The sequence below is a fragment of the Cupressus sempervirens genome, chromosome 9, assembly GCF_028749045.1.
Source record: "Cupressus sempervirens isolate cs-2001-9-10 chromosome 9, ASM2874904v1, whole genome shotgun sequence".
Lineage (NCBI taxonomy): Eukaryota > Viridiplantae > Streptophyta > Pinopsida > Cupressales > Cupressaceae > Cupressus > Cupressus sempervirens.
In genome coordinates this window covers 259235448-259260389 of record NC_143126.1, presented here as the reverse complement: position 1 = coordinate 259260389, position 24942 = coordinate 259235448, and the positions used below count along the sequence as shown (strand labels likewise).

The following is a 24942-nucleotide window of genomic DNA, read 5'->3' as shown; positions in this document are numbered from 1 at the left end:
TCCTAGGGATGAGAGTGAGGTGTCCCTAACATTTGATTGTGGTGCTGCAGTATTTGAGCAATGGGACTGCCACTGCACTTGTTTGGGGTGCAGCCCCTCAGACCCGCTCTGACCGTCGGAAGGACCGTGTTGAGACAAATCCTGAGCAGTTAGCAACAGCATCTGCCCAAGCTGAGATATCCATTTTTGAAGCTTATCTATGCATTGTATTTTGAATTTCACATGTCATTCTTTTTGCCTAAATATGCAATATGTGTTTCTGTTGCCACTTGTCTCTTAACTTTATAACACAAAATGTCTACTGCAATGGGAAGAACAACCAGAGTGATTGGGTGGTACCATTCACATCCTCACATTACTGTTCTTCCTTCACATGTTGGTAAGAGTGACAAATCCCCGAGTTTTCCATTCTAAATCATATTCTGAAATGTCCTGAAATCCATGCTTTTGCATTATAGTCATAAAATTTGTAGAAGGAAAAGAGCTTGATACTGTACTAATGAGTGTTCCTCTTTAGAATTTTGAGTGGAACTATAGTCAGCTGAATGATATAAACTTGAAAATATTATTACTAGAATGATCATTAATTTTCTATTAGGCATTGAAACTCTAGAGAGGAAGAAAATGTTACATAGTTTTGGGATGGATTCCAGTGGTTTAAAACTTCAAAGGCCTTTTATGCAATGTATAGACTCTAGAGTATCAAATAAAATGCTTTTTTAAATTATAAAGTCGCAGCCTTCATTAATATGTTCTATAAAACCTCCAGACTTGATGGCTTTCATATTTACTATTAGAGTTTGTTATGATCCATTTAGTTGCCATATCTTAACCATGTTTGTTTTGGCATACTACAAACTGGTTTTCCTTGCTTGAAGTGAAAACCAAATAAAACTGATAGACAAAGTATTTGTGTGATTGCCTTCATTCTTGAGCACTCAATAAATTTTTGATTAAGCTAGCATTGTGCTTGGCCTAAACTACGCCATAGGGAAAGCATATATGTCTACCCCACTCCTCCCATAGACAACATCCAAGGGTAGTTGACCGTGTTGGTATTTGTTGTCACCAATGCCTTCTTAATTTTTAGATGTTAAGTTTTGGAGGTCACCCTTGAGTGATGCCACACCTTTTTCTATCAATCATGATAAGATTTTCTATTTAGTTCTTCATAATCTATTGTTGGAAATATATGTTTGGTTGTCTGTTGTCATTGATGTCCAACAGTGCGTTCCAGAGGTGCTTCTTGTTGCTCAAACACGGGTTTGAAAGTCTTCTTTTCTTTGAGGAGTAAGTTTGTGCACTGAACCTTTCTCACAGTGGAAGACAAGTATGTATCCATAGCTATACTACAGTGGAATACGGGCATGCATTTGAAGTTCTGCTACAGTGCAGTGGAAGAGAAGTATGAATTCAGGATAGTGAAGGCAGTTATGTATCCTGTGATCATGTGAGGATAAGATAAATTTATTAATGTCCAACAAAAGACCAACAAAGGGTCCAAGGGACTGCCTGAAACAGAGCAGGAACCTAGCATAGAGTGGGAACACCAAACGGTGTCTGGAAGAAAGAAAAAATAGAAAGCAAAGAGCAAAAGAAACCAAAGCAAGAGGAAATCACCAAACCAAACAACCCAGCATGCTAGCTGCTCTGATCAATCAGGAAAAGTCTAGAACCGATGAATAAGACAATGTTTAACAATGCTTCAATGTTATACTTCTATATCTGAAAGTTTGTGTGGTTCAGATGTCTATGGTTCCGTAAACAGAAAAATTGAAATTCAGTTTTACAGTTGCAGTTAATTGTCCGTCATTTGTGCTTTCTAGAAGGTTCTTTGTCCAGAAATCAGGGTTGAAGGTGTACTAATGTTGATGGGTTCAGTATTTGGTCTTGGTTGTTGACGAGCCTAAGTAATGGCTTTGTTTGGTCAACGTTTTCTATGTTTTTACTGTCCTTGTCAAGCATCTAGTCATGTTTTAAGGGTTTAAGACTTGGTTATTATGTATTCTCTGATGTTTAGCTGAGCTTGGTATCATGGTGATGAACTTATATCCAGATTACCTTCTTAATGACAAAAACTCCTAAATAGTTTTAGCTATGCAATTTATCCATATTAATTATAGCTATGCTTTAATGAATGATTATCTTGCAATGGAATGGATGTGCTTGTGTTGTGCTATGATGCAGGAGCAATTAAGAAACAAAATCAGTTAAGCTTGCGCTCAAGGAGATTCATGCCATGCATTCAGCTAAGGGCCAAGTCAAACTGGTTAAGCAAGAACCATCATTGAAGAAGTCAATATCTAATTGACAACAACTTGTAGGGAGCGGATTATGGAACTTTAATGGTCATTCCTGAAAAGGAGTAAATCTAGGAAGTAGTCGTGCTATATCTTCTCTGCAACTGAACAACTAACCATTCCTCATTTTTTGCATGGTCTTCTCTTTTTCTTGCAGTATAATAATTTATGCCCACCTATCTTTTGGAAGTGGACTGATTAGTTGTTGTCTTTCAGACTGTCTGTCAGATTGATTAATTTTCAAGAGGAAGATTAATCTTCTTTTATACCTTTTGCGGTGCCCCTTCACCAATTGACATCACTCTTCAGTTCCTTCCTCATCCGTTTCAAGTGTTACTTTATTTAATGGAGTTGACTCTTCTCGTGACACTTATGTTTAGGTTCCTAAAGGCCTTTGCGTCTGAAACATATGCCTTCCTTTTGGGCTTGCTTTGGCTTTGGTGGCCCCTGCCCATCTTGCTTTGCAGAAATAAGTTAATAACATTCTTTTTCTCTTGTAATATTGCTGTGCGATGACCCCTCTTTCTCCCGCATGTATGAACACAACCATTCTTACCTTCGCGTGACTACGTCTCTTCTCTTGTGGTCTCGTCGGCTTTGCGCGTTGGTGATCGTCAGTTTTTGATCTTCCACCTTTGTAATCGTTTGTTCCTGTGCATGTTCGCGAGGGTTTCGCTGGTGTTTTTGTTGCTCAACGCCTTTCCCGCATGGTGTCTGCAACGCACGTGGCTTCTCCATTTTTGCTCGCGTGTTACATTGTGTTTGTGGGGCCTGTGTAATGTGTTGCCTTTGCCCGTGTAGTCTCTTGTGCAGGTGGCTTTTTGCGGCTTTCCTACGGCTGCAGTGCTTTTCATTTTCGTTTCACTGTCTCTGCATCTAGTGTGAAGTTAGGATCTGTCTAGTTGTTGTCTAGACGCATTTTCTCTGCCGTTGGTGTGCTCTGGTTTTTGTTTTCTCCTCCTATCTCTTTCTGCCGATAGGATCTTCCACCTTCGCAGATTTTTGGTGTGCCCTAGTCTGTGGGTTGTCTGTTGTTTGCATACCTGTGCTTTTTGACATCACTTTTTGTAGATTGATGCTTGCAGTAAACCTCTCTTGGCTCTTGTTTTCTATTTGATGCTCGCTTTATGCAGAGTCACTAGTGGTGATTGAGGCTATTTTGTGGCTTGATGTTGTTTGGTGTGTTTTGGGTGCTCTTTCATAGGTCCTACTGTTTATAGAAGACACTCCGAAATTGAAACTAACCTACCACAAGAGGATGACAGAGGGATCTGTGGATTTTGGTACAAGTTACTGGCCTTGGAAGGTGAAAATAAACTCCTCTAGGAGTCTCTCCTCTCTCACACTTAAATACACAGCTCTCAAACTTTAGGTTTCCGCCATTAAGACCCAAGGCATCCGGCATAAAACAACATATTGATGAGAGGTCCACTCATGCTGCTGAGATTAAAGACATTAAAGATATGCAAGCCGAATTCCTTAGCTGCCATAATCCACTGAAAAGCAACATAGAGAGTTAAAATCGTGGGCAAAAATTTGTAATGTTGAAAAGCGTCAACATTAGCTGCCATAATCCACTGAAAAGCATCAACAATAGCAACTTCCTATGGTTGGAGTTGAGGAGTTGGTTCAGTCCAAGCTTGCAAACGAATGGGCGCGACAGGTTAGAGAACTTAGCCTGAAAGTTTGTGGGCTCCCATCTTCCAGTACTGACCCAATTGACAAGGTGTATGCCTTCCTTTGAGACTAGCTTGAGCTTCTTGAGATCCTCATCGATAGTGCATGGAAAGGGTATGACTCCACACTCTTTATTATATTCCTTAATGCATCATACATGTTGTGAGTTGTAAGGGCTCGTAGAAAACTCCTCTCTCTTTTATCTAAAATCTATCTGGATGAAGATCTTACCAAATTGTAGGTTAGGTAAATGGGTCATTATTCGCAACCTTAAGGTGGTTATCAAAGACTGTCCTCCACCGGGTTAAGAAATCTAGGTTAGTTTCCCAAGCCAAGTGATGTTTACAAGGTTAGGATGGGGGGGTGCACTCAGTGACTTCTTGATTGTTCACTATTGGAATGGTAATAACACCCTTTGGTTATTATTTGGTCTTTTATGGATGCCATTAGCACTGCAAAATGTTATTCTTGTTACCAAGACACATGAGAGTCTGACTCATCATATTCCCGAGATTCTTGGATATTAGTGGCTTTCTGTTCATCGGGATGAGGTCAGGTTCTCTAGGGGTGTCAAGGGATCTGGGGGGGTCGCTTGCCTCATCCGTAATCGCCTCATTAGCTTGACGACTACAATGCACTTTGACAACCTTGCTAGATTCATGTGGCTCCGTATCATGGGCAAATTGGATAGAGATCTTTTGATTGCAGTTTGTAATTTCTTGCCAACTACATCTTCGTATGTAGTTCATAGTCTTGAGGGTGACCCTTTTGATGACCTCAGTGATTGGATTGACAGATTCTCTGTGTTGGGGAACTTGGTTATATTAGGGGATTTCAACACCCGCTCTAGAGATCTTCAGGCTCCTTTTCATGATCGACGGATTGATTCCATATGTATTTGAGTCTGACAGTATTACGATTGGTTTACAACGTTCCTCTGATGACATCAATGGCCCCCTAACATGGTATAGCAGGCACCTCTATCTTTGCGAGTCTTATGTTATCATGGTTCTTAATGGTCTTCCTTGCTTCCACGACTCTAGGTTGTTTACTTGCTGGCCCCTTTGCGGTGGTGCTAGTTTTGTTGACTATGCCCTAGCCTACACCTCCTTCATCCCCTTCGTTAGCCACTTGTTCGTCTCTTGCCTTCTGCTGGCTAACCATTCCTTCCTTAGTCTCGTCTTCCGTGCCCCCTTCCTAATGCAGGAGCATCCAGAGGTATAAGGGCAATCCTGTGTCACCCAAAAAAAAATGTACTTAGACTTAGTTTCTGTTTCATGTGTTTTCATTTTTGGACACCCATTTGGGTCAAATAAAGGTTCCAACTCTCACAGTTCAACTATCAGTGTGCTAGAAAATCCTGAAAAAATAGGAGCATGCAATTTGGCCATCATTTTGGTGACCTAGAAGGTGTGAATTGGCCAGATGATTGTAATTGTGATTTAGAGCATTCCAAAAAAAGAATCAGGTCAAAAGGCCCCACGGTTTGAAAGTTATTGCAGTTTTTCGGGTTTTGGAGACCTCCTAAGAATGCTTCAAAGTCAGGTTAGGGGCATTAAATGACCTCGAAAAGGGCTGAAAATGGGGGACGAGCGAAACTTGTCCATAGGGCTATAGAGCACTTCGAGAGCTTTCCGAAAATATAAACAGTTCGTCAATCGGAGCTACGGTTCAAAAGTTATGCCTCCCGGAAGTTTGGTTACCGTTTCTGGATTCTTCTAGATTTGCACCGACTTCTAACGCAACTTCTGGAACCTTTCTATTTGGTCGGTGAATGCCTACTAGCACTTTCTAGAATGTACTCCTAGTCCTTAACCCTCCGGGGTCTATTTAAGGAAATTTCTGGCATTGTAAAAGGCAGTTCGGAGTGGAGTTTGAGAGGAGGTACTGAAAGGAGAAATTATCTCTAGATTTATGCTATTGTAAGCCCTTAGGGCATGTTTCGAAGTTTATTTTCTTGTACTGTTTGTACTAGCTTATTTTCTCAGTTAATATAAATTTCCCTTTCTGTTGTGTCCATTTTGTTCTTGGGTTGTGTCCCCATCACTTCCCCACCCCACCCTCTCCCAACTCCGCTCATCCTCTCCGCCCCCTATGCTGCCCTCACCTACCCACATGACCTTTTTGTTCATGGACGCTGATCGTGGCCTCTTCATCACCCACCTTAGATGCTTTCTTCGGGCTACGCCCTTCACAAACCTATATTGTGCTTCCACCATGTTTGACACCATCTCCACGGTGATCCAGGAGGCCGCCATCCTCTCTTTTCCACACTTCTCCGCCACTCTTGCTTCCCATCCCTCCTGCCCCAACTCTTGTCCTCATATTCGTTCGTTTGATGACGATTGCAAGTCCTTTTATCGCCTTCTTCACTCCACCTTCACTGGTTAGGATCCCTCCCCTTAGGTAAGGCTCTCCTACAGTAGCTTCTTTCGTTGGAAGAAGTGTCTCTTTTACCTTAAGCAATGCATGTCCCTTAGCTCTTCCCTTCGGGCCTCCCTAAAGCACTTTTAGCGCACACTCTTCCCCTGTCACTCCGCCTTCCCGTTGACTTGGATTTCAGCTCTCTCATCTCCTACATCATCACCCTTTACGACATTCTTGATCAACCTCCCCTTTGAATCACCCCCCCCTCTCCACTGCCACCTCTTCGCCATTTCCACCATCGTCGAGACCGTTAGAATGTAATGTCCCCATTTTTAGTAGGTTCCTGCAGTTAGCTAGGTCAGTTCACCATCGCGACCCTCGTGAACTGACAATAGGATTTGAGGTCTTAGTTGTGTGGTTATAGGCTTTCCAGCAACCTATGGTGTATTTTGGCTCTATTTGAGGGACTTACTATTTATAGTAAGTCAATCTGTTGGTTCCGATGAGCTGAGTTGGGTCAGAGGCGTTGGAGAATGCTTCCGGTTTGGGCTCCAAGAATCTTGGAGGGAGTGTCTATTTATAGTAAGTCACCCCGTCAAGTTCATTCATCGTCTTTCATCATCAGGATCACTTTGGTGTTGTCAGATTTCAATTTTGATGCTTCTTCAGTTGTTTTGCAAGACAGGTGAATTATTATTATTATTTATTTAAATACGTTGAGGTTTCTATTTTTGTTAGTGTTGTTGGTTGATCACCTCAATATCATAGCTTGTTGGAACCAGGACAAAAAGTTTTAAATCATGGGAACAAGAAACAATGGCCTTACATGTCAGAATTTGAAGTTATGGTGGAAAATGTCATTTTCAGAGCCAAAAGCAATTAATAAATTAGATTAATAATGACACTTTATTATGTTTTAATGTTGTGTGTGGGGAGCTTTTTAAGTGAAGTTCATTTGAGAAACTTTGTGCTATTTGGAGATTATAAATATGGGCCCATTTGATGAGTAAAGCATCTGATTGATTATTTTCTTTTGTTGCCTGCGAAGAGTTTCTGAGTTTGCTGATTTCTTTGCCCTTGCTGAAGTATTTGAGAATTGTCTTAATTAAATTATAGTATTTCCCGACTGTTATGTACTGTACTTGAAAATTTCATTGTGGCTGGAGAATTTGTGATTTGGAACGCCATTATTGTCTACTGTTTGGCGTGGTTAAAGAGGAATGTACTGTAGCTGTTGTCCCTGTATTTGGTAGTGATTTCAGACTTTGTGGAAGGCTACAATCAATTATTGGAGGGCAGCAATTAGGTTTCAGAGCACTTGTGATTATAAGCAAGGAGAATGTATATTTGAACCTGCGAGTAAATTGGATTATTTTTGAGAGTTGCAATCCATATTTCATTTGTTAGAAGTCAATTTCCAGGTTCATTATTGCATTCATGTAAATTTCTAGAAGTCAAATTTTAAATTGGATATTAGTAGCATTGCCATCAATTATAGAATTACTTTTGAATTGTTTAGTGGTGTTCATTTGTCCAAATTGATAAAGACTTAATCAATTAAAATTGTGAGCAGTTGGCTGTGAATTTAAAGCATTATTTATTGAGTGATAATAATTTGCCTGCCAAATGTTTGACAAAATATCAAATTATTGATTAACAAAAGCAAATTGATGTTTGTTAAGGATATAGCCTGTTGAGGGTTTTTACATAGAACCATGAGCTGTAGTAAGGTTGCTAATGAGGAAGGGTTCTAGGCAAAGCTCTTCAAGTTGGGGATCTTTGTTCTTGGTTCGTATCTTGTTGATCTCTTAATAGAGTGGTGTGATCTGGCTTTTCGCCTTCTTGGTCTCACCATATTATTCACCCGATCCACAAGGCTGGGCCAACCTCTGATCCGGGGAACTACATGATCGTTATGATTAGGCATACCTTTTCCAAACTCTATGCCATAGTTCTGCACGTTATCCTCACGAGACAACTGGACAGATTAAGTTGCAGGGCCAGGGGCTAGGTTAGCTTCAGAATGGATGTCTAGACTACAGACCATATTCTCACCCTTAGGGCCATCATTGAGGAGGCTTGACAATGCTCGACAAAAGTCTATTGTTGCTTTGTAGACTTTCACAAGGCCTCTAATTCTATCCCTTGCTTGGTGTTATTTCAGAGGCTCAAGGATATTGGGGTTTTCGAGGTTCTGCTCGTGGTCATCATGAGACTTTATGAGAGGGTTGTTGGTTGTATAGGACTCCTCTAGGCTTCTTTGATTTCATTTAGAGTTCTATTGGGGTCAAGCAGGGCTGCCCACTTTATCCTACGCTATTTGAGGAATACGGGTGCTATCTTCATCACGTCTTGATTTCCATCCTTGTCTTTGCCGATGATGTGGTGCTCGTCTTCCTCCCTTGATGGGTTTCGTCTTTTGGACGGATTAACATTCTTTTGTGATTCTCAGCAGCTGGTGGTCAACCTGAGCAAGACCCGAGTTATGGTTGAAAACCTCTCATCGCCATTTCTTTTTTAGAGGTGCCGAGATCAAGATGACTTCTAGCTATACCTATTTGGGCATCAAGTTTTTCGGGCCACGCTTTAGTCTGAGATCGACCATGACGCCACAGGTCAACAAGAGGGTTGATTCACTTGCTTTACTTGAGAGACAGTGCCTCAGACAACATTTTCATGACACCACGTTGAAGATGCATATCTTAGATTCCTTGGTTATACCTACTGTCCTTTATGGTTCGACTGTTTGGGGGCCCTACCTGTTGACCACAGATTGGGCTTCGGCAGAGAGGGTGCAAACTCTTCTTCTCTAGTGCCTCATTCCCTGTCAACCGACCATGCCTACTTGTATTATCTTGGTTGAGTTCAGTGTTCATCCCTTTCGACTTTGCATGATCTTCAATCTGGTTAGGTTACTTCACAGACTCAGGGGATTTGCGAACTCTATTGATGGAAAATACCGTTATTCCTCCTTGACCTAACGTTCCTTAACTTCGATTGCCACTTCAGACCCTACTGCTTGCACTCGATGTTGGTATGCTCATGTCTCCAATCTCCTCAGCTTTGTGGGTATCAATATTGACTACCTTCCTCCCTTTTTGTATTCCTTGGACGCTCCTGCTCATCTTCTCCCCCCTCAGTTGGAGTTGAATGAGATTACCAGGATGGACATCCACAGGAGGTTTATTCATGTGACTTGGGTCGACCCGTCGGGGGCCTTTGCTCGTGTATGGCCTTCTATGCGGAGCACTATATTGACATTCAGGATGGTATTATTGTTCGACCTTACTACTCTTCTTGGTGGTGGCCTCATGCCTTACGTATCTAGTTCGACTCCTTCAAAGTTGGCTCTCACCGGCTTTGTATCCAAACAGATCACCACACTTTCAGAGATGAGTGGTTTTGTTAGTGTTGTGACATGAGTGTGGCTGAGACTTAGATCCATTTCCTATTCTACTGTCTGATCTACTATGAGATTCAAGGGAGGTTCCATTGCTTATTAAGAGAGTGCAAGTCCATATCTTCCTTCTTCAGACATGATGATCAATGATACCTTGCACTCTTTGTCCTTCCCCCTCTACATCTGCATCCCCTCATCAACTTATCACTTCCTTCCCTCCGGTTACCTCTCCTAGAGGAACCAAGCAGTGTGGGAGCCCGTCCACTACTACTGACATCAGATTGATGAGACTGCACAAAGATTGCACAAACATGCACCATCAACAACAACAACTGTCCTCTCTATGTGGATGGGTTCGGACTTCTCTGCACACAGATAGTTATCCTTTTCTTTTGAGCTACTTTTCGACGACTGCAAACCACTAGTCGTTTCGTAGTGATTTTAAAATATATATTTGATAACAAATGACTAATGATATTATTTAATTTTTCAAAATAATGTTATTAATTTATTATAAGATGTATTCAATATTTTTTTATTAATATAATAATATAACTAGATTTATATATAATTTTATAATTTTTACAATCAAATGGAAAAGCAAACAATACCTAATGTTTTCTAATGCTATCATCTATTCTACATTCAATTTTGTCTCTCAAAGCATATTGCTTTTTTTAAGAACTAATACAAATTTTAACTAAATATTGTTTGTTTGGAGCATTTAACTATACTAAAGTAGCTAATCAGCTTTGTGCATTATATGACAGAGATTTTGTTGTTCTACAGTGTACTACAGTTCTTGATCAACAATGTGTTATGAGCCCTTAGTGTGCTCAATACAAATATAGTTTAAAATATATACATATATATTATTACTATTGTTAATCAAAATAATAATTAATATTACTTTATAAATATTAAATAATAATAAAATAAAATATAATTTATTATTACTCTAACTATATTATAAAAGTATGTAATTTGCATGATGGCGAGCGGGAGTGCGTGTGGGAGCGAGAAGTGTTTGGGCGGGAATTTGAATTTGAATTCCTCTATAACAGGTGAGCAATTTGCGTCAGCTAGAGATTCCCCTGTTGAATTTGGGGATGCTGATGATGGCAAGCTTTTGGAGGACTTGGGAGGGGGGCCCAAGCATATTAAAAAATGGTCCAGCTTATTTGGGGTACGCCCTACTAGCAAGTCTGCTTTCCTATCGGTTAGGGACATATCTGCGAGGGATAAAGGTATGTACTCAATCGAAATCCTTGATCAGATTATTGACAAAAATATTTCCTGTATGGACACGACTCTAGTTGGGCGATTCATTGGGGCCAGACCCAATATTGAAGATGTGCGGGCCTTTGTTCGTAAAAAATGGATTTTGAAAGGTCAAGTTGACATTTCAGCGATGGCTAAAGGGTGTCTCTCCTTTTGTTTTTCTTGTGAGGAGGATAAGCGGGATGTCCTCTATAGTAGTCCATGGGTTATGGGAAGGCATACCCTGTTGTTGCAGAAATGGACCCCCAACCTTTACTCTTTGGATGATACTGCTATTCAAGCCCTTGTTTGGGTTAGACTACTTGGTCTCCCTCTTGAGTTCTGGTTGGAAGATGTGTTCAAGGGCATTGCTAATACTTTTGGAGAGCTCCTCTCTTTAGATCCTGTGACTGTTTCTAGGAGGAGACTGAACTTTGCCAAATTTTGTGTTGGAGTTTCAAGAGGTGTGGATTTTCCCGAATCTCTCTCTTTAAAATCTAAACTTGGTATTTGGGACCAACGGATTGAGTTTGAGACTATTCCTTTTGCTTGCTTTCACTGCAAGAAAGCTGGTCATTGGGCTAAGAAATGTCCTTCTCTGAAAGGAAAGGCTAAGAAGGTCAAGAAAGTGTGGGTTAGAAAAGAACTCTCTAAGGGTGTGGGGGCGGATTAAGATGAGTCTGTCTCCCCAAATGAACAGTCTAAGTGTTTAGATGGTGGTGTGGTGGGTAGTGTGCCTGGGGGTGTGGAGGTTCCCCCAAAACCTTGTGAGGATGGTGCTCCTCCTCAAGATCAGTTAGTTCAAATTGTGATGTGGGGGCTCCCAATCCTAGTTTAGATTCACCTTTGGAGATGGAGAGTGGTTTGAATGCCTCTGCCTAGGTCCTTTTGGAGATCCCTAATAGTGACAGCTTGAAGAGGAACCAAGAAGATAAGGTGATTATGACCAAGGAGGGGAGGGATATTGTCAAAGAAGGGACCCAAAAGGATACAGTTTTGCCTACAAAACTTAGGGTCCAGGAGCCTGTGAAGGCTGGCAACTTTGTTAGAGGTGAAGTTGAGGTCCTTCTAACCATCTCTCATGATGAGGAAGCAGTGTGGGAAGAGGACAGTTCTGATGCCAATTGGATTTCGGTTGGTAAACAGTCTAAAGGTAGGAAGAAAGGTGGTAAAAAAGATGACGAGATTGCTCCATTGAAAAACAATAAGCAAGGGCCCAAAGCTGATTCTAAAAATGGGGAATCTAAAACTTTTAAGAGTAGACATGGAAGCTCTTCTTCTAAGAATGTTGGTTCAACCCTCAAGAATGGTGATGTTGGGTCTTCTTCATCATTAGTTGGAAGACCATCCAATTTGCAGAAAAGAATAGCTGAGGCAAATAGAGGCATTGCTGATGGTAGTCAGAGAACCATCATTGAATCAAATTTTTTTCATAAAGTATGAAGATTATCTCTTGGAATATCCGAGGGTTAAATAACCCTCATAAACATGACATTTTGAAAAATATGACGAGGGACAATAGGCCAGACATTTTTGTTATTCAAGAAACCGAGATGCTGAAGGATAAGATGGAATGCCTTCCTATTTTCAAGGGAGGAAGGGTTATTGGTAATGATTTTGAAGGAGCGTTAGGCGGGATGGCGGTTTTTTGGAGTAATAGATGGATTCAAGGGGAGCTCATCTCTCAAAATAGAAATATGATGAATGTTAGATTCTTTAATTCAAATGATGATTTTCGCTGGGTCCTTACTAATGTTTATGCCCCCAACTCCAAATGGGGGAGGAAGGCCTTATGGGAAGAAATTTCTAATCAAAGAAAGTTTTTTGCTCAGGAGGACTGGTTGGTGATGGGGGACTTCAATACCCCTTTAAAAGATTCTGAAAAAAGGGGAGGCAGTCAGACCAATTTGGATAATAGATTAGATTTAATGAACTTTATTGATCTTCATCTTGTCCATGATCTTGACTTGCATGGGATTGAATATACCTGGACTAATAGAAGAGTTGGAAGGATCTTATTCAAGTTAGGTTGGATCGTGCTCTTATTAGTAATGAATGGTTCCTGAATTATAAATGTGCACTTAATGCTCTAGTTCGTGTGGGATTGGATCATTACCCTATTTTCCTAGTTGCTGATAAGCTCAACTTTCATAAGAATTTCCCCTTTAGATTTGAGAAAATGTAGACTCTTCATCTGGACTTGGAGAACCTCATTAAGGAGTGGTGGGGTATCAAAGTAGAAGGTACAACAATGTTTACAGTGGCGGCCAAATTGAAAAATGTAAAGAAGAATATTAAGAAATGGAATAAACATACCTTTGGCAACATTTTTGAGAACAAAAAAAAGATTTTGGAGGAACTTAAAGATATTCAAGATAGGATTCAGACTGATGGTTATGAGGTGGTCTCTAGGGAGGAGGAAAGCAGCAAACTGGTTGAACTTCATGACCTTATTACCAAGGAGGAGATGTTTTAGAGACAACGTTCTAGAAAGGTCTTTTTGAAGGAAGGTGATCGAAATACTAAGTTCTTTCATTTGACTACTTTAAAGCATAGGATGGCTAATAGAATTTCCAGACTTAATACGGATGAAGGTTTGACTGATAATGAAGAGATTATCAAAAGGGAAGCTGTGGAGTTCTTTAGCACACTGCTTCAAGTTGACCCTGATTTGAATTTGGATAAGCAGAATATGTTTCTGTAGTGCATTCCAATTTGTATTTCTGAGGCCTAGAATCTGTCCCTCACTTCCATTCCTTCTACGGATGAGATTTCTAAGGCTGTTTTCTCTTTCGAGGGTGACAAAGCCCCTGGTCCTGATGGGTTTCCTCTTTTGTTCTTTCATAAATATTGGAATATCATTGGTACTGATATTTGTAATGTTGTGAAAGAATTCTTTGGTACTAGAAACATCCGTAGGTAGTTAAATGGTACCTTTATAACCCTTATTCCGAAGAAGCCGGGTGCTGATAGATTGGATCAGTTTAGGCCTATTAGCTTGTGCAATTCTTTTTATAAGATTATTTCTAAAGTTCTTACTCTCAGGATTTTATCCCTTGTTTCGGCTATCATCTCAAGGAAGCAAAATGGGTTTGTTCTTGGTAGACAGATCTTGGATTCCATTATTTCAGTTCATTAAAACATCCATTCTCTTGCGGTGTCAAAGAAGGAAGGGTTCCTTCTTAAGCTTGATCTCTCAAAAGCTTATGACAGTGGATTGGAATTTCCTCCTCCGTGGTTTGGAAGCATTTGGTTTTAATAAGAGATTTCGGGACCTTATCTTCATGTTAGTTTCGTTGGCCTCCTTCTTGGTGCTTGTTAATGGTTCCCTTACCTCTTTCTTTAAGGCTTCTAGGGGTCTTAGACAAGGGGATTCGATCTCTCCTATTCTTTTTGTTATTCTGGCTGAATGCTTGGGGAGATTTGTGAATAATATGGTGGTGAAAGGGGACTTTGTGGGCCTTAACCCCTCATCTTCTGCTCTAGTGTGCTCTCATCAACAATTTGTAAATGATTCTATTGTTATGGGGGAGGCTTCGGTGAGAAATGCTAGGAACATTAAGAAGGCTTTGGGTGACTATGGGATGGTCACTGGTCAAATCATTAATTGGAGCAAGAGTGTGATCTACTTTATTAATGTTAGTGAGGCAAGGCAAAATAAGATCAAAAAGATTATTGGCTGTGAGAGCAGTTCTCTTCCTGGAACCTATCTAGGTTTACCTTTGGGTTTAGCCCCTCTTGACAGCTTTTGGAACTCGCTTATTGATAAAATCCACTTGAAACTTGCTGGTTGGAAAGGCTCTCTCCTTAGTCATGCTGGTAAAGTTATTGTTTTGAAGACTATCCTACAAAGTGTTCCGCTTAATGCGTTGAGTGTTTTCAAAATTCCGAGAAGGTTTGCTCTTGCTGTTGAGAAAATTCAAAAGACTTTCTTGTGGACTCGAACGAAGACTAAAAAACGACTCACTTTGATTGCTTGGGAAAATGTTTATATACCTCGGGGGAAGGGAGGGCTTGGCTTGCGAAGGATTACTACAATGAATGAATTCTTATTGGCTAAATTATTATGGAGATGGCACAAGGAAGAGGGGGAACGGAAGAATATTTGGGTTGATAAATATAATAGGGACCACTTTGATTTTCATCATTTCCTTAATACTGATTTAGAACAAGGGGGATCTCTGATATGGAAGAATGCTTAGAAATTCAAATATATTTTAAGGAGAGGGGTTAAATGGAAGGTGGGAAATGGTAGGAAAGTTCTTTTTTGGGAAGACATTTGGATCTTGGACCACCCTCTTTGTGATGATCCAAGGTGGAATAGGTATATGGAGCAATGCAAGAATCAATTTGGTACCTTTGTGGGTGATTATTGGAAGGATGATATGTGGGTGGATCTTCATAGTGTGGACTATAACTTGGTTGAGCTTGGCAAGTGTTTGAATGCGTTCTTTTTAAACCATGAAGAGGATGTTTTGATATGGAAAACTGACCCCAGTGGTATGTACTCTATTCCCTCAGCCTATGCTAACTCTTTTGATGATCATGATGAACCCCGGCTGGGCTAAGGCTTGGGTGAAAGGCATGACACCCAAAGCTAATATCTTCTTTTGGATTCTTCTGCAGAATAAAATTCTTACTCTTGATAATCTTAAGAAGAGAGGTTTCATCATTGTTAATCGATGTGTTCTTTGCAAGAATGATGGGGAATCGGTGGATCATATTATGCTGCATTGTGCCTTTACCAAGAAGCTTTGGGATAAAGTTTGTAGCTTACTGAAAGTGGATTGGGTTTTCCATGCTACCATCCAACTGTTCTTTACTAGTTGGATGGCTCCTTCCAAGAATGCTTTGATTGTCAAATTGTGGGACTTCATTCCTCCTTATCTGTGTTGGGGCATTTGGAAGGAGCGCAAGGATAGGATCTTTAGAGGAGTGGAATCCAGTCTTGATCAGGTGTTCTATAAAATTAAGGTCCTTATGATTGAGAATATTAAAATTATTGGTTCTGGACAGCAACCTTGTAATGAGTGGGAAGAAGGGGTGCTTTATAGTCGGAATATAAAGAGTTTGGGAATGAATATTAAGGATCTTAATCTAAGGGATAATGCTAGATGGGATTGTCCTCCAGTGAATTGGTTTTAGATAAACTTTGACGGGGCCTCGAAAGGGAACCTGGGCAAAGCAGGATGCGGAGTTGTTATTAGAAACTCTAATGGTGACTATGTGGATTGCATGGCTACTCCAATAGGGGATCAAACTAATCATGTTGTAGAAGCCTCTGCTGCTCTTCGTGGTCTTATCTATGCCAAAAGTATGAATTTGAGGAACATATGAGTGGAAGGCGACTCCCTCAACATAATTAATTGTTTAAATAAAATTACTCAACCATCGTGGACTATCAGCAATATTATCTTCAAGGCTATTAACGTTATAAATTATTTTCAAACTTGCATTATAACTCATAATTTTAGAGAAGCCAACCGTACTGCTGATTGGGCTGCGAATGTGGCTTGTTTTAGTGATCATAAAATCATTTGGAATTTTTATGAGTCCTTACCTCTAGATGGCTGCCAACTTATCGAGTATGATAAATGGAGATCTAAGTAAAAATATTTTAATTATGATGGTGTTAGTGATTTGTAATTATGAGGTGAACTCATTTGGAGTGTGGTGGGTTATGATTTTTAGAAAGTCGAGCATTTCGCATGGATTCTGGGCAGTTTTGCCATTCCTCTTTTCGTTTGTGGTGTGGCATTTAGTTACAGAGTGATTTGGGGTTTTCAGAGAATGAAAACCAGCGAATTTGGTGTAGAGAATATGGGGGGAAAAAGGAAAAGGGTGAAGCCGGCTAGCTGCTCAGAGTGGAGGAACAAGTTGGAGGTGTGGGATATTCTGAGGTGAGGCAATTTCATAGGGTATATGGAAAGGCTTAGAGGTAACAATCCGGCTATTACGCACCATTTATCAAATCCTGGAAGGATGGCTCTGTGATGGTTGGTAACCAGTGAATGGATGTTACCGAAGAAGTTATTGCGGAGGCCACGGGGCTGGACATGGATGGGATTAATTTTTATCAGGAGAGGAAGCTTTCAGACAGGGCCATCGATGATTTTGTGGAGACAGAGTAGGAGAAAAGTCGCTTGGTTAAAATAGGTAACTCATATTACAACCCGGTCTCTATTTCTCGACCATGGTGATTTGTGCTTTTTGTGATAATGTAATACCTAACTTTAGATGGGAGATTCACTAAGCTGTATGGGTATCATTTCATGTTGGCAAATCACTTTCGGCATGATGTTAGGATCAATTTTCCATTTTATTTATTGCAGTCTCTTAGTATTTCCACTTAGACTATTCAGAAAGACCCGAATGGTGAGCATGTTTGCCATGAGGGTCTTATGGTCTTGATAATGAATGTGTTAAAGTCAAAAAAGATTGTGAAACCCAGGGGTAGTTTGAAAGGGGCTGACCAGGATACGGAAGGGAGTTTCCCGGAGAAGGGCTATGATTCTGATACCCAAGATGAAGTTGAAGGGGTTTTCGGTAGTTTGAAAAAGGGCTCGGGTGGCAGTTCCAAAAAGAAGAAAAAGATTGTTGAAGAAGGTGATTCTGATTGGGAGAGCGACTTCATGGAAGAATTAGTGAGAGACCACTATAATAAGAGGAGTGGAGGTAAAAGAAAGAGTAGTAAGGACCTTCATGATGATTGGCTTTCTCCTCCTTCTGATGATGAGCCTCTGGCTAATTGGCTGGAAAGGAAAAGAAAATCTTTAAGGCAGCAGGAGGATAGGTTACAGACTAGGAAGAATGGGGACTCGGATAACAAGGATGTTGGAGAACAGGGGCAAATTCCAGATTTGGATGATAATATTGAAGGTGGGCTCGGGTCGTCCAAGGGTCTTTTTGGTAACCTAGGTTCTATTCTGAAGGAGATTGGCTTCCGTAAGCAACAAATGCAGTTGCTGGGCAAGGAAATGGAGCAAGTCAGCAAAACTAACAGAGGTGAACGTACATTGGGCCAACATATAGACAGACTTTCGGAGGTTATTGGGAATGTAGAAGAAGTTAAAAACCTCATGCATAAGATACCACTGCTCGAGGCCAAACAAATGGTGATGGATAAAGAGATTAGTGGTATTCAGGGGAAGGTGTTGAAAATGGAAACTAAACTGGGCAATTTGGGAAAATTGTTCAAACAGATGGCAGACAATGTTGGTAACCTCTTGAAGAGGAATGAGAATGAGAAAGGGCAGGACTCCCCTCTGGTGGCAGAGACTCAGGGACCAAGCAAATGCACCCGTGCTCATTCTAAGAAGAATGAGGATGTCAGTAAGAAGGACAAGGTGAAGGCTTATGCTGATAATATGCATATTCTGGCGAATTAGGCTGTTGACCTGATAAAGACTTCTTAGCTGGTCGGTTGCTGTTCTTTTACCTTTCTTTTGCCGTCTTTTCCAGCTTTGTCTTGAGTGACCTCATGGTTGTTCTTTTTGGAGGTCTATTTCATGTGATCTTGTGTTGCTTTTCTCTAATGTTTACATCTCTTGTTTATCTCTAGACTTTTGTTTTTTGGTAAAGGTTTCAGGTCCTTTAAAACCTGTTTTTACTTAATCAAAACTATATTATAAAAGAATATAATATAAATCATATAAATTGATAAATATTAAAATAATATTAAAATATATCAAATGAAATAATATTGGATATTGTCATATAATAATAATTATGAAAGTAAGGTGTCTTTTAAATCTAAAGGAAATAACTTTTCAAAAGTTGTAAAATTTTCAATGTGGAAGAACATTGGGGACATTATGAGATATTTATTTTGGTTCTTTATGGGAATGATCATAAAAGGATCATTACAGTGGTAGCAGAGCAGATTTCCTACCATCCTGTGAGTAAAAGTTTATGCAGATTTGCGAGAGAATACAAATATAAAAGAAGAATACACACGAACAAAAAGGGAAAAACGTAGCTGAAGACATCTACTCAGCACAGAAAATCAATACCATCAGGCTATCAGCACTAAGATAGAACCAACATCCTTCTCTTTTGAAACTACTATTCAACAGGAGTAGATGGAGGAAAAACGAATATCAGTTTAGTAAAAGACAAATAATAGTCAGCGTATAAAATCTATATCCAAAGCAGAGAGAATGAATACCTAAAAAAAAAATGCAGTAATAGCCAATAACCAATCAGTATCTATCACTTCCCATTCTATTTTGTATACACGCCCAGTTTACACATGAAAATTGCATGCTTCTTTAGCATCTTCCCGCATGCCTTCAAATATATGTCTGCATGTTATTATTGGCAAAATACTGCACTCAATAGAGGGTGTTTAGCTTTTTGCAAGGTCACCGGGAGACGGGGAGACTTCGAGGTCTCCGGTATTGGTACTGGTACCGGTACAACAATTTTTCAAATAGGAGACGGGGGTACATGGAGACAACAATTTTTTAAATTTTTTTTTTTTTAATAGTTTAAAGAGTAATACTAAAAGTAAATACAAAATTTGAAAATAGTAATACTGTAAGACTAAAGTAAATAATAATAGTAATGTCACATTAAAAATTAAAATAGACTCAAAGTCAAAGATTTCAAAACTCACATGATCACAATATTGTATCTCATAGACATATTTGTTTTTCGAATATTGCATATGATCACCATCATATCAGATTGATAATCGCTGAGATTATCATTACATATTGGAATTTTAAATTCAAAAAAGTATAGTTTGAAGCTGAATTGCCGATATGCAAACAAAAATGAACACTTTGTACAATAAACAAAAATCAGAAATATATCTAGTACTAGTATGTCGATGGTACTATCATCTACTCCACAAGGTTGTGATCATCCATCTCAAGGTCTTCAGCTATCATGCTCTCCAAAAAATCATCACTCTCCAAAAATATTTTAAATGATTTAATCATTTAAATTGTTGAATAAAAATAATTTTAAAAAAGTTTTCTAATGTTTTAAAAGTTATTAATTTATTAAATAAAATATTTTAAATGATTTAATCATTTAAATTGTCGGTGGTCTTAATTTTTGTATTAAAAACATTAAAATGAGGGCTAAAATATATAAAATTATTTAATATTATATTTTACATTTATATTTTACTAGGAGACTTCGGGGAGACTTCACTTTTTGGATTAGGAGACGGGGAGACTTCGTCGTGAAGTCTCCAACCTTTTTTGAGGTCTTCGGAGACGCAAAAAGTCTCCGAGATGCGTCTCGGTCTCCAAGACGCGACTTTTAGGGGGGAGACAGGTCTCCTGGTAACCATGGCTTTTTGATTCCATGAAAAACCAAAAGACACCAACTATCGACATTGGAGAAATATTAAGCACTTGTCGCTCTGAACAAAACTGAAGTCATTGAACCATATTGAGCAAGCTTTAGGTTGGGCTCTTCTAAACACTGGTCAATTGTATTCGATGCCAAGGACAGTGATGGATCAGTAATAGGAGGGTGATTTGCATATGATAATAGAGTCACATCCCTTGTTCAATCCATTTCCATATACACACAGTGGTCTTATTTATCCAACGTGAGCATGTGGTGGGAAAAGGGGCATATAAGTATCATTTGACATAATTACAAGTCTTAATGGAAGAAGTCTGGAGAAATTGATATTAGTCCCAAGATTTCAATAAGAGAAAAGGGACATTACGGCGGTATTAGTCCCTCATTGCTGACAATTAGCAATAGTTTTCATTGGAAGACTGGTGTCTCTTATTATAGAAGCAATCATTGCCAAATAATAAGCATTTTTCAGAACTATTGGACACGATATAACTAGACATTAATTACTAACATGGAGAGAAAAATGATTGTGTAAGTATTGATCTTTTGTTTTGGGCTAGTCAGCGATAAGAAAGAAAGGCACAAGAATCTACAGAGCTACAGGGATCATTGCATAATTATTTGGAGAATTGAAGTAAGGAATAAATTGAATACATATTGAGGTACGAGTATTGCCAAATTATGATGCTTGCACTAGCCCATGGTCTTAGACAAAATGGTAAAAGACAATCCATCCTTTGCATTAGAGATCGGAAAGGAGATATACGGAAAAATTAAAAAAAAAAAAATTAAAAGAGGAATATATTATAGAGAAATAATAAAATAGAGCCGAATTGGGATAGATGAAAAGAAGTGCCACACTTGGAATAGGGCAGAAAATACATAGAAAGACATAATATAAGACAGACTAAATAAAAGGATAAATTCATACTTTGTGAAGGAATGCAACGTGGAGCATTGCCCAACTTAGTATATCATGCTCTAAATAGTACAAAAGTCATGAAATTGCACATTACATGTTTGAAAGGAGACTAAAAATACACTTAGAAAGGAAGATATTAGAAACGTTAAATTGCTGGCGTCATGTGTCACCGCATATGATTGACTTCAAATATGTCAAATCTAATTGTATTGAGGACAAAACACATACATAAAACTGTCAAGCACTAAGGAAATCTACAGGCACAATAGGAAGCATAGGAAAAGAAAAATGGGGAATAAGCAATAAACACCGCCAAGTATTAAGGGAGGATTGAATAAACAAACAAATGACATAAAAAATGGATAGTCAATTAGAAGTCCCCCAAGCAAAAACAATAGTATAAGGAGCAGTCAATAATAAGTAAGAAGAACAAGAAAGGAATTCGTTCCGTATTTTATATATTAAATGTATGAAACATAAACAAGATACAAGGTTTCTAATAAAGGAGAGAAATAATAAATGGATAAAGCAATGGAATGTAACATATATAGCAGCCAATAAAGGATGTGGATAGAAAGGTAACAAGGAATAAAGCTAATAATTTCAGCAACCAATCAAAAGAAAATTCTAATTAAAGGGAATGTTTATTATATGAGGAGTTAAACCATAAAGGGAGTGACAAATATGGGAGGAAATAATGATAAGGAAAGGGGGTGTAGAATATACAGATGAAAAAAAAAAAATAGATAGAGGATAAAAGAGCCAAGAGTAAATGTGTAAGGAGAACTAAGTGAGGTGTTACTTAGTTATTATAAAATATTATAGACAAAGAATAATTGAAATATAATGATTAACGTGAGGTAAGCATAAATTCAGAAAGGATCACTTAGCTAAGGAAGTAACACAATGATTTTAAGGTGGAATAAGTAAAAAATGGGGATATACCTGATGTAATTAGTATAAAGAATTAATGAAATGAAAGTATATGAAGTGAAATAAAGCAAATAGAGACTAAAGTCTTTAAGGGGACAAGAGTTTCTATAGAATAATTGAAGTGAATCTATCATTGGCAATACTTTCCTCTACGTGTAGTTTTATAATTGTGTTATAAGACTATTAAGTTGAAATATAATAACTTGGAGAAATTATGATGTATGCTAAGAAAGCCCCTATCATGTAAATTAGGTAAATTTGTAAGAATTCCTTTTTGGTTAAGTTCATGATAGATAGGGAGTTCACACAGCGGAAAGAGTAATTTGATCATGCTGAGGCAATCTAGTCCCAATATGTGTGAGAACCATGAGGGAGCCATGGGTATTGTTGATTCCATAACTTCAAATCATACTGATCTGATTACAGATCGTATTGATCTGTTCTTGCATTAAATCCTTTCTGAAGTCATTATTTAATTGTCTCATCCTCTTAATAGGTATCAGCGCCTATCTTGAACAAACTAGTTTTAGAACTAACTAATCTCCCTGGTTAGTTTGGGTACTAAACTATTTTATTGCTTGGAAAGTTGCCAATTTTAGGAGATGAGTCAAAGACGACTTTGGAAGGGACATGTCTTTTGTAAGGACATGCCCCTTGGTTCTATATTTATGTAGGATGTGGTTGAAGGTTAAGGACACACAATTATTAGAAGTCTGCTCCTTGATCAATATTGCCCTAAAGACAATTCATAGAAAATAAAACATCTCCAGAATTATACTTATTAATTCACTCAAGTGTGAACATTGAAGATTATACTCTGCAAGTATAAGAAGAAGTTATAAACTAAGTCTGATTTATTACAGAATTTGTAGAAACTTTACATGGTATCAGAGCTTTGGTAGTCGAACTTAGGTTTTGCAAATTAAACAATCAGACTAAGTATATCTAGCAACATTCTCCTATCTTCAATGGCATACACAATCAGACCCAAAGACAGGTTTGATGGGAAATAGCACTTCGATGCTTGGAAATTCAAAATCATGATGATTCTTGAAGAAAATGATGTGAAACCATTTGTTGATAAAGCATCCAAGCTACCTGATATTGAACCTAATAAAACTATTTGGAGTAAAGGAAACAGGAAAGCCATGCAGATCATATTAGATGGAGTAAAAAATGAAATAGTACCCATGCTAACAAAATATCAAACAACATTTAATATGATGAATTTATTATTGAATGCATGAGGTTAACAATGCAACTAGAGTCCTCGCACTAAAAAGACAACTAAATCATATACAGATAAAGAAGGGAGAATCGATGAATTCTTACTTTCTAAGTGTTGCTAGTCTAAGAGATGAACTTGCAAGTATAGGAACCATAATTGATGACAAAGAATTAACACTGATGGCTATGGATGGATTACTAGATTCATGGGAAACATTCGCACAAGGAGTAAGTGCCAGGGATGATCTTCCTGACTTCAATAGACTTAAGGGAGATTGTCTTCAAGAAGAATCCAGAAAACTTAAGAAAGGATGAAAGTTGAAAACTGAAGATGAAGAACTTCATGTTCTTAACACGAATTCCTATAAAGGAAAGAAGAAGCACTTCAAGAAGAAGGGCAATCAAAAGAATGACAAATCTAAGAAAGATCTATCCAAAATAAAATGCTTCAAATGCGAAAAGTTTGGACACTACAGATCTAATTTCCGTAAGAATTCTAAACAAGTAAATTGTACAAGCATTACTAGGAAAGAAGATAACTGTGATTCTGAGAATCGTGCATTGTATTTGGTTCTATCAAATGAAGTTTCAAGTAAGGCATGGGTTATTGATAGTGGGTCATCTCAACATATTACAGGATACAAAGAAGCACTAGACTCTATATCAGAAAAGGTTAATGGTGAAGTCACCATTGGTGATAATTCAACACATTCTGTCAAAGGAATTGGAAATTGCACCTTGAAACTTAAGTCGGGTAATTCTCTTCTTCTCAAAGGAGTACTCTATGTACCAGGAATAAAAAGGAATTTAATCTCGGTTACAACACTTAAAGATGATAGATAGATAGATAAAATTTTAACGTCCGCGAGGCTAAAAATAGCCTATGGGACAGCAAGACAACTTAAGTAGGCTTAAGTAGCTCCGTTCATAATGTTGCATTCATGGACGGTAAAGTAATAACCTGGGCTAAGAACTCCTTATTTAAGAAAGCGAAATTGATTGGTCAAACAAAAGGGTACTTGTATGAATTAAATTCAGAACCTAGTCGACCTGTTCAAGCCTTAATTCATGAAGCTGCTGATATAAACAAAATATGGTACAGAGGGTTAGGACATCCAAATTTCAAAACTTTATCAACTATGGAGAAGATGGTTATTGGTTTACCTAAACTGAATAAAGATCACCCAAGCATATGCAAAGGATGCACTCTGAGTAAGAACACCAAAAGTCCATTTCATGATAGCACTAGAAAAAATAAAAATGTTTTTTTTATATTAAAAAAGTTTAAACAGCATCCAAAACACCTTGTCACTTTGAAAAACAGCCAACCCTCAATACTTATATAGAATTGGAGGGAGGAGTTGCCCAACTAAAAGACTTTACATAGAGTTTCTAATATGAACAACTAGGACCCCATATGATATACCACTATTTCTTAGAAGACAATACATGGATTGTAGATTTATACATTCTAAGACACATGCTTTGGCTGATCAGTCTCATAAATATGTGCTGAAGAAGTTCCAACACAT

At 38.5% G+C, this 24942-nt stretch overlaps 1 protein-coding gene across 3 annotated transcripts in view; it reads left to right on the top strand.

Moving 5' to 3' along the window:
• The window catches only part of LOC149538436 (uncharacterized), a 159284-nt gene that overhangs the window by 52320 nt on the left and 82022 nt on the right, over positions 1 to 24942 (top strand). For 2 of the 3 annotated variants that reach the window (XM_089799770.1, XM_089799768.1), the window contains exons 2-3: positions 51 to 177; positions 293 to 379. The exons of the other annotated variant lie outside the window; for it this stretch is intronic. In XM_089799770.1, coding sequence (XP_089655896.1) covers positions 51 to 177; positions 293 to 379 — 214 coding nt within the window. The remainder of the gene's footprint in view (positions 1 to 50; positions 178 to 292; positions 380 to 24942) is intronic. 3 annotated transcript variants of the gene reach the window in all.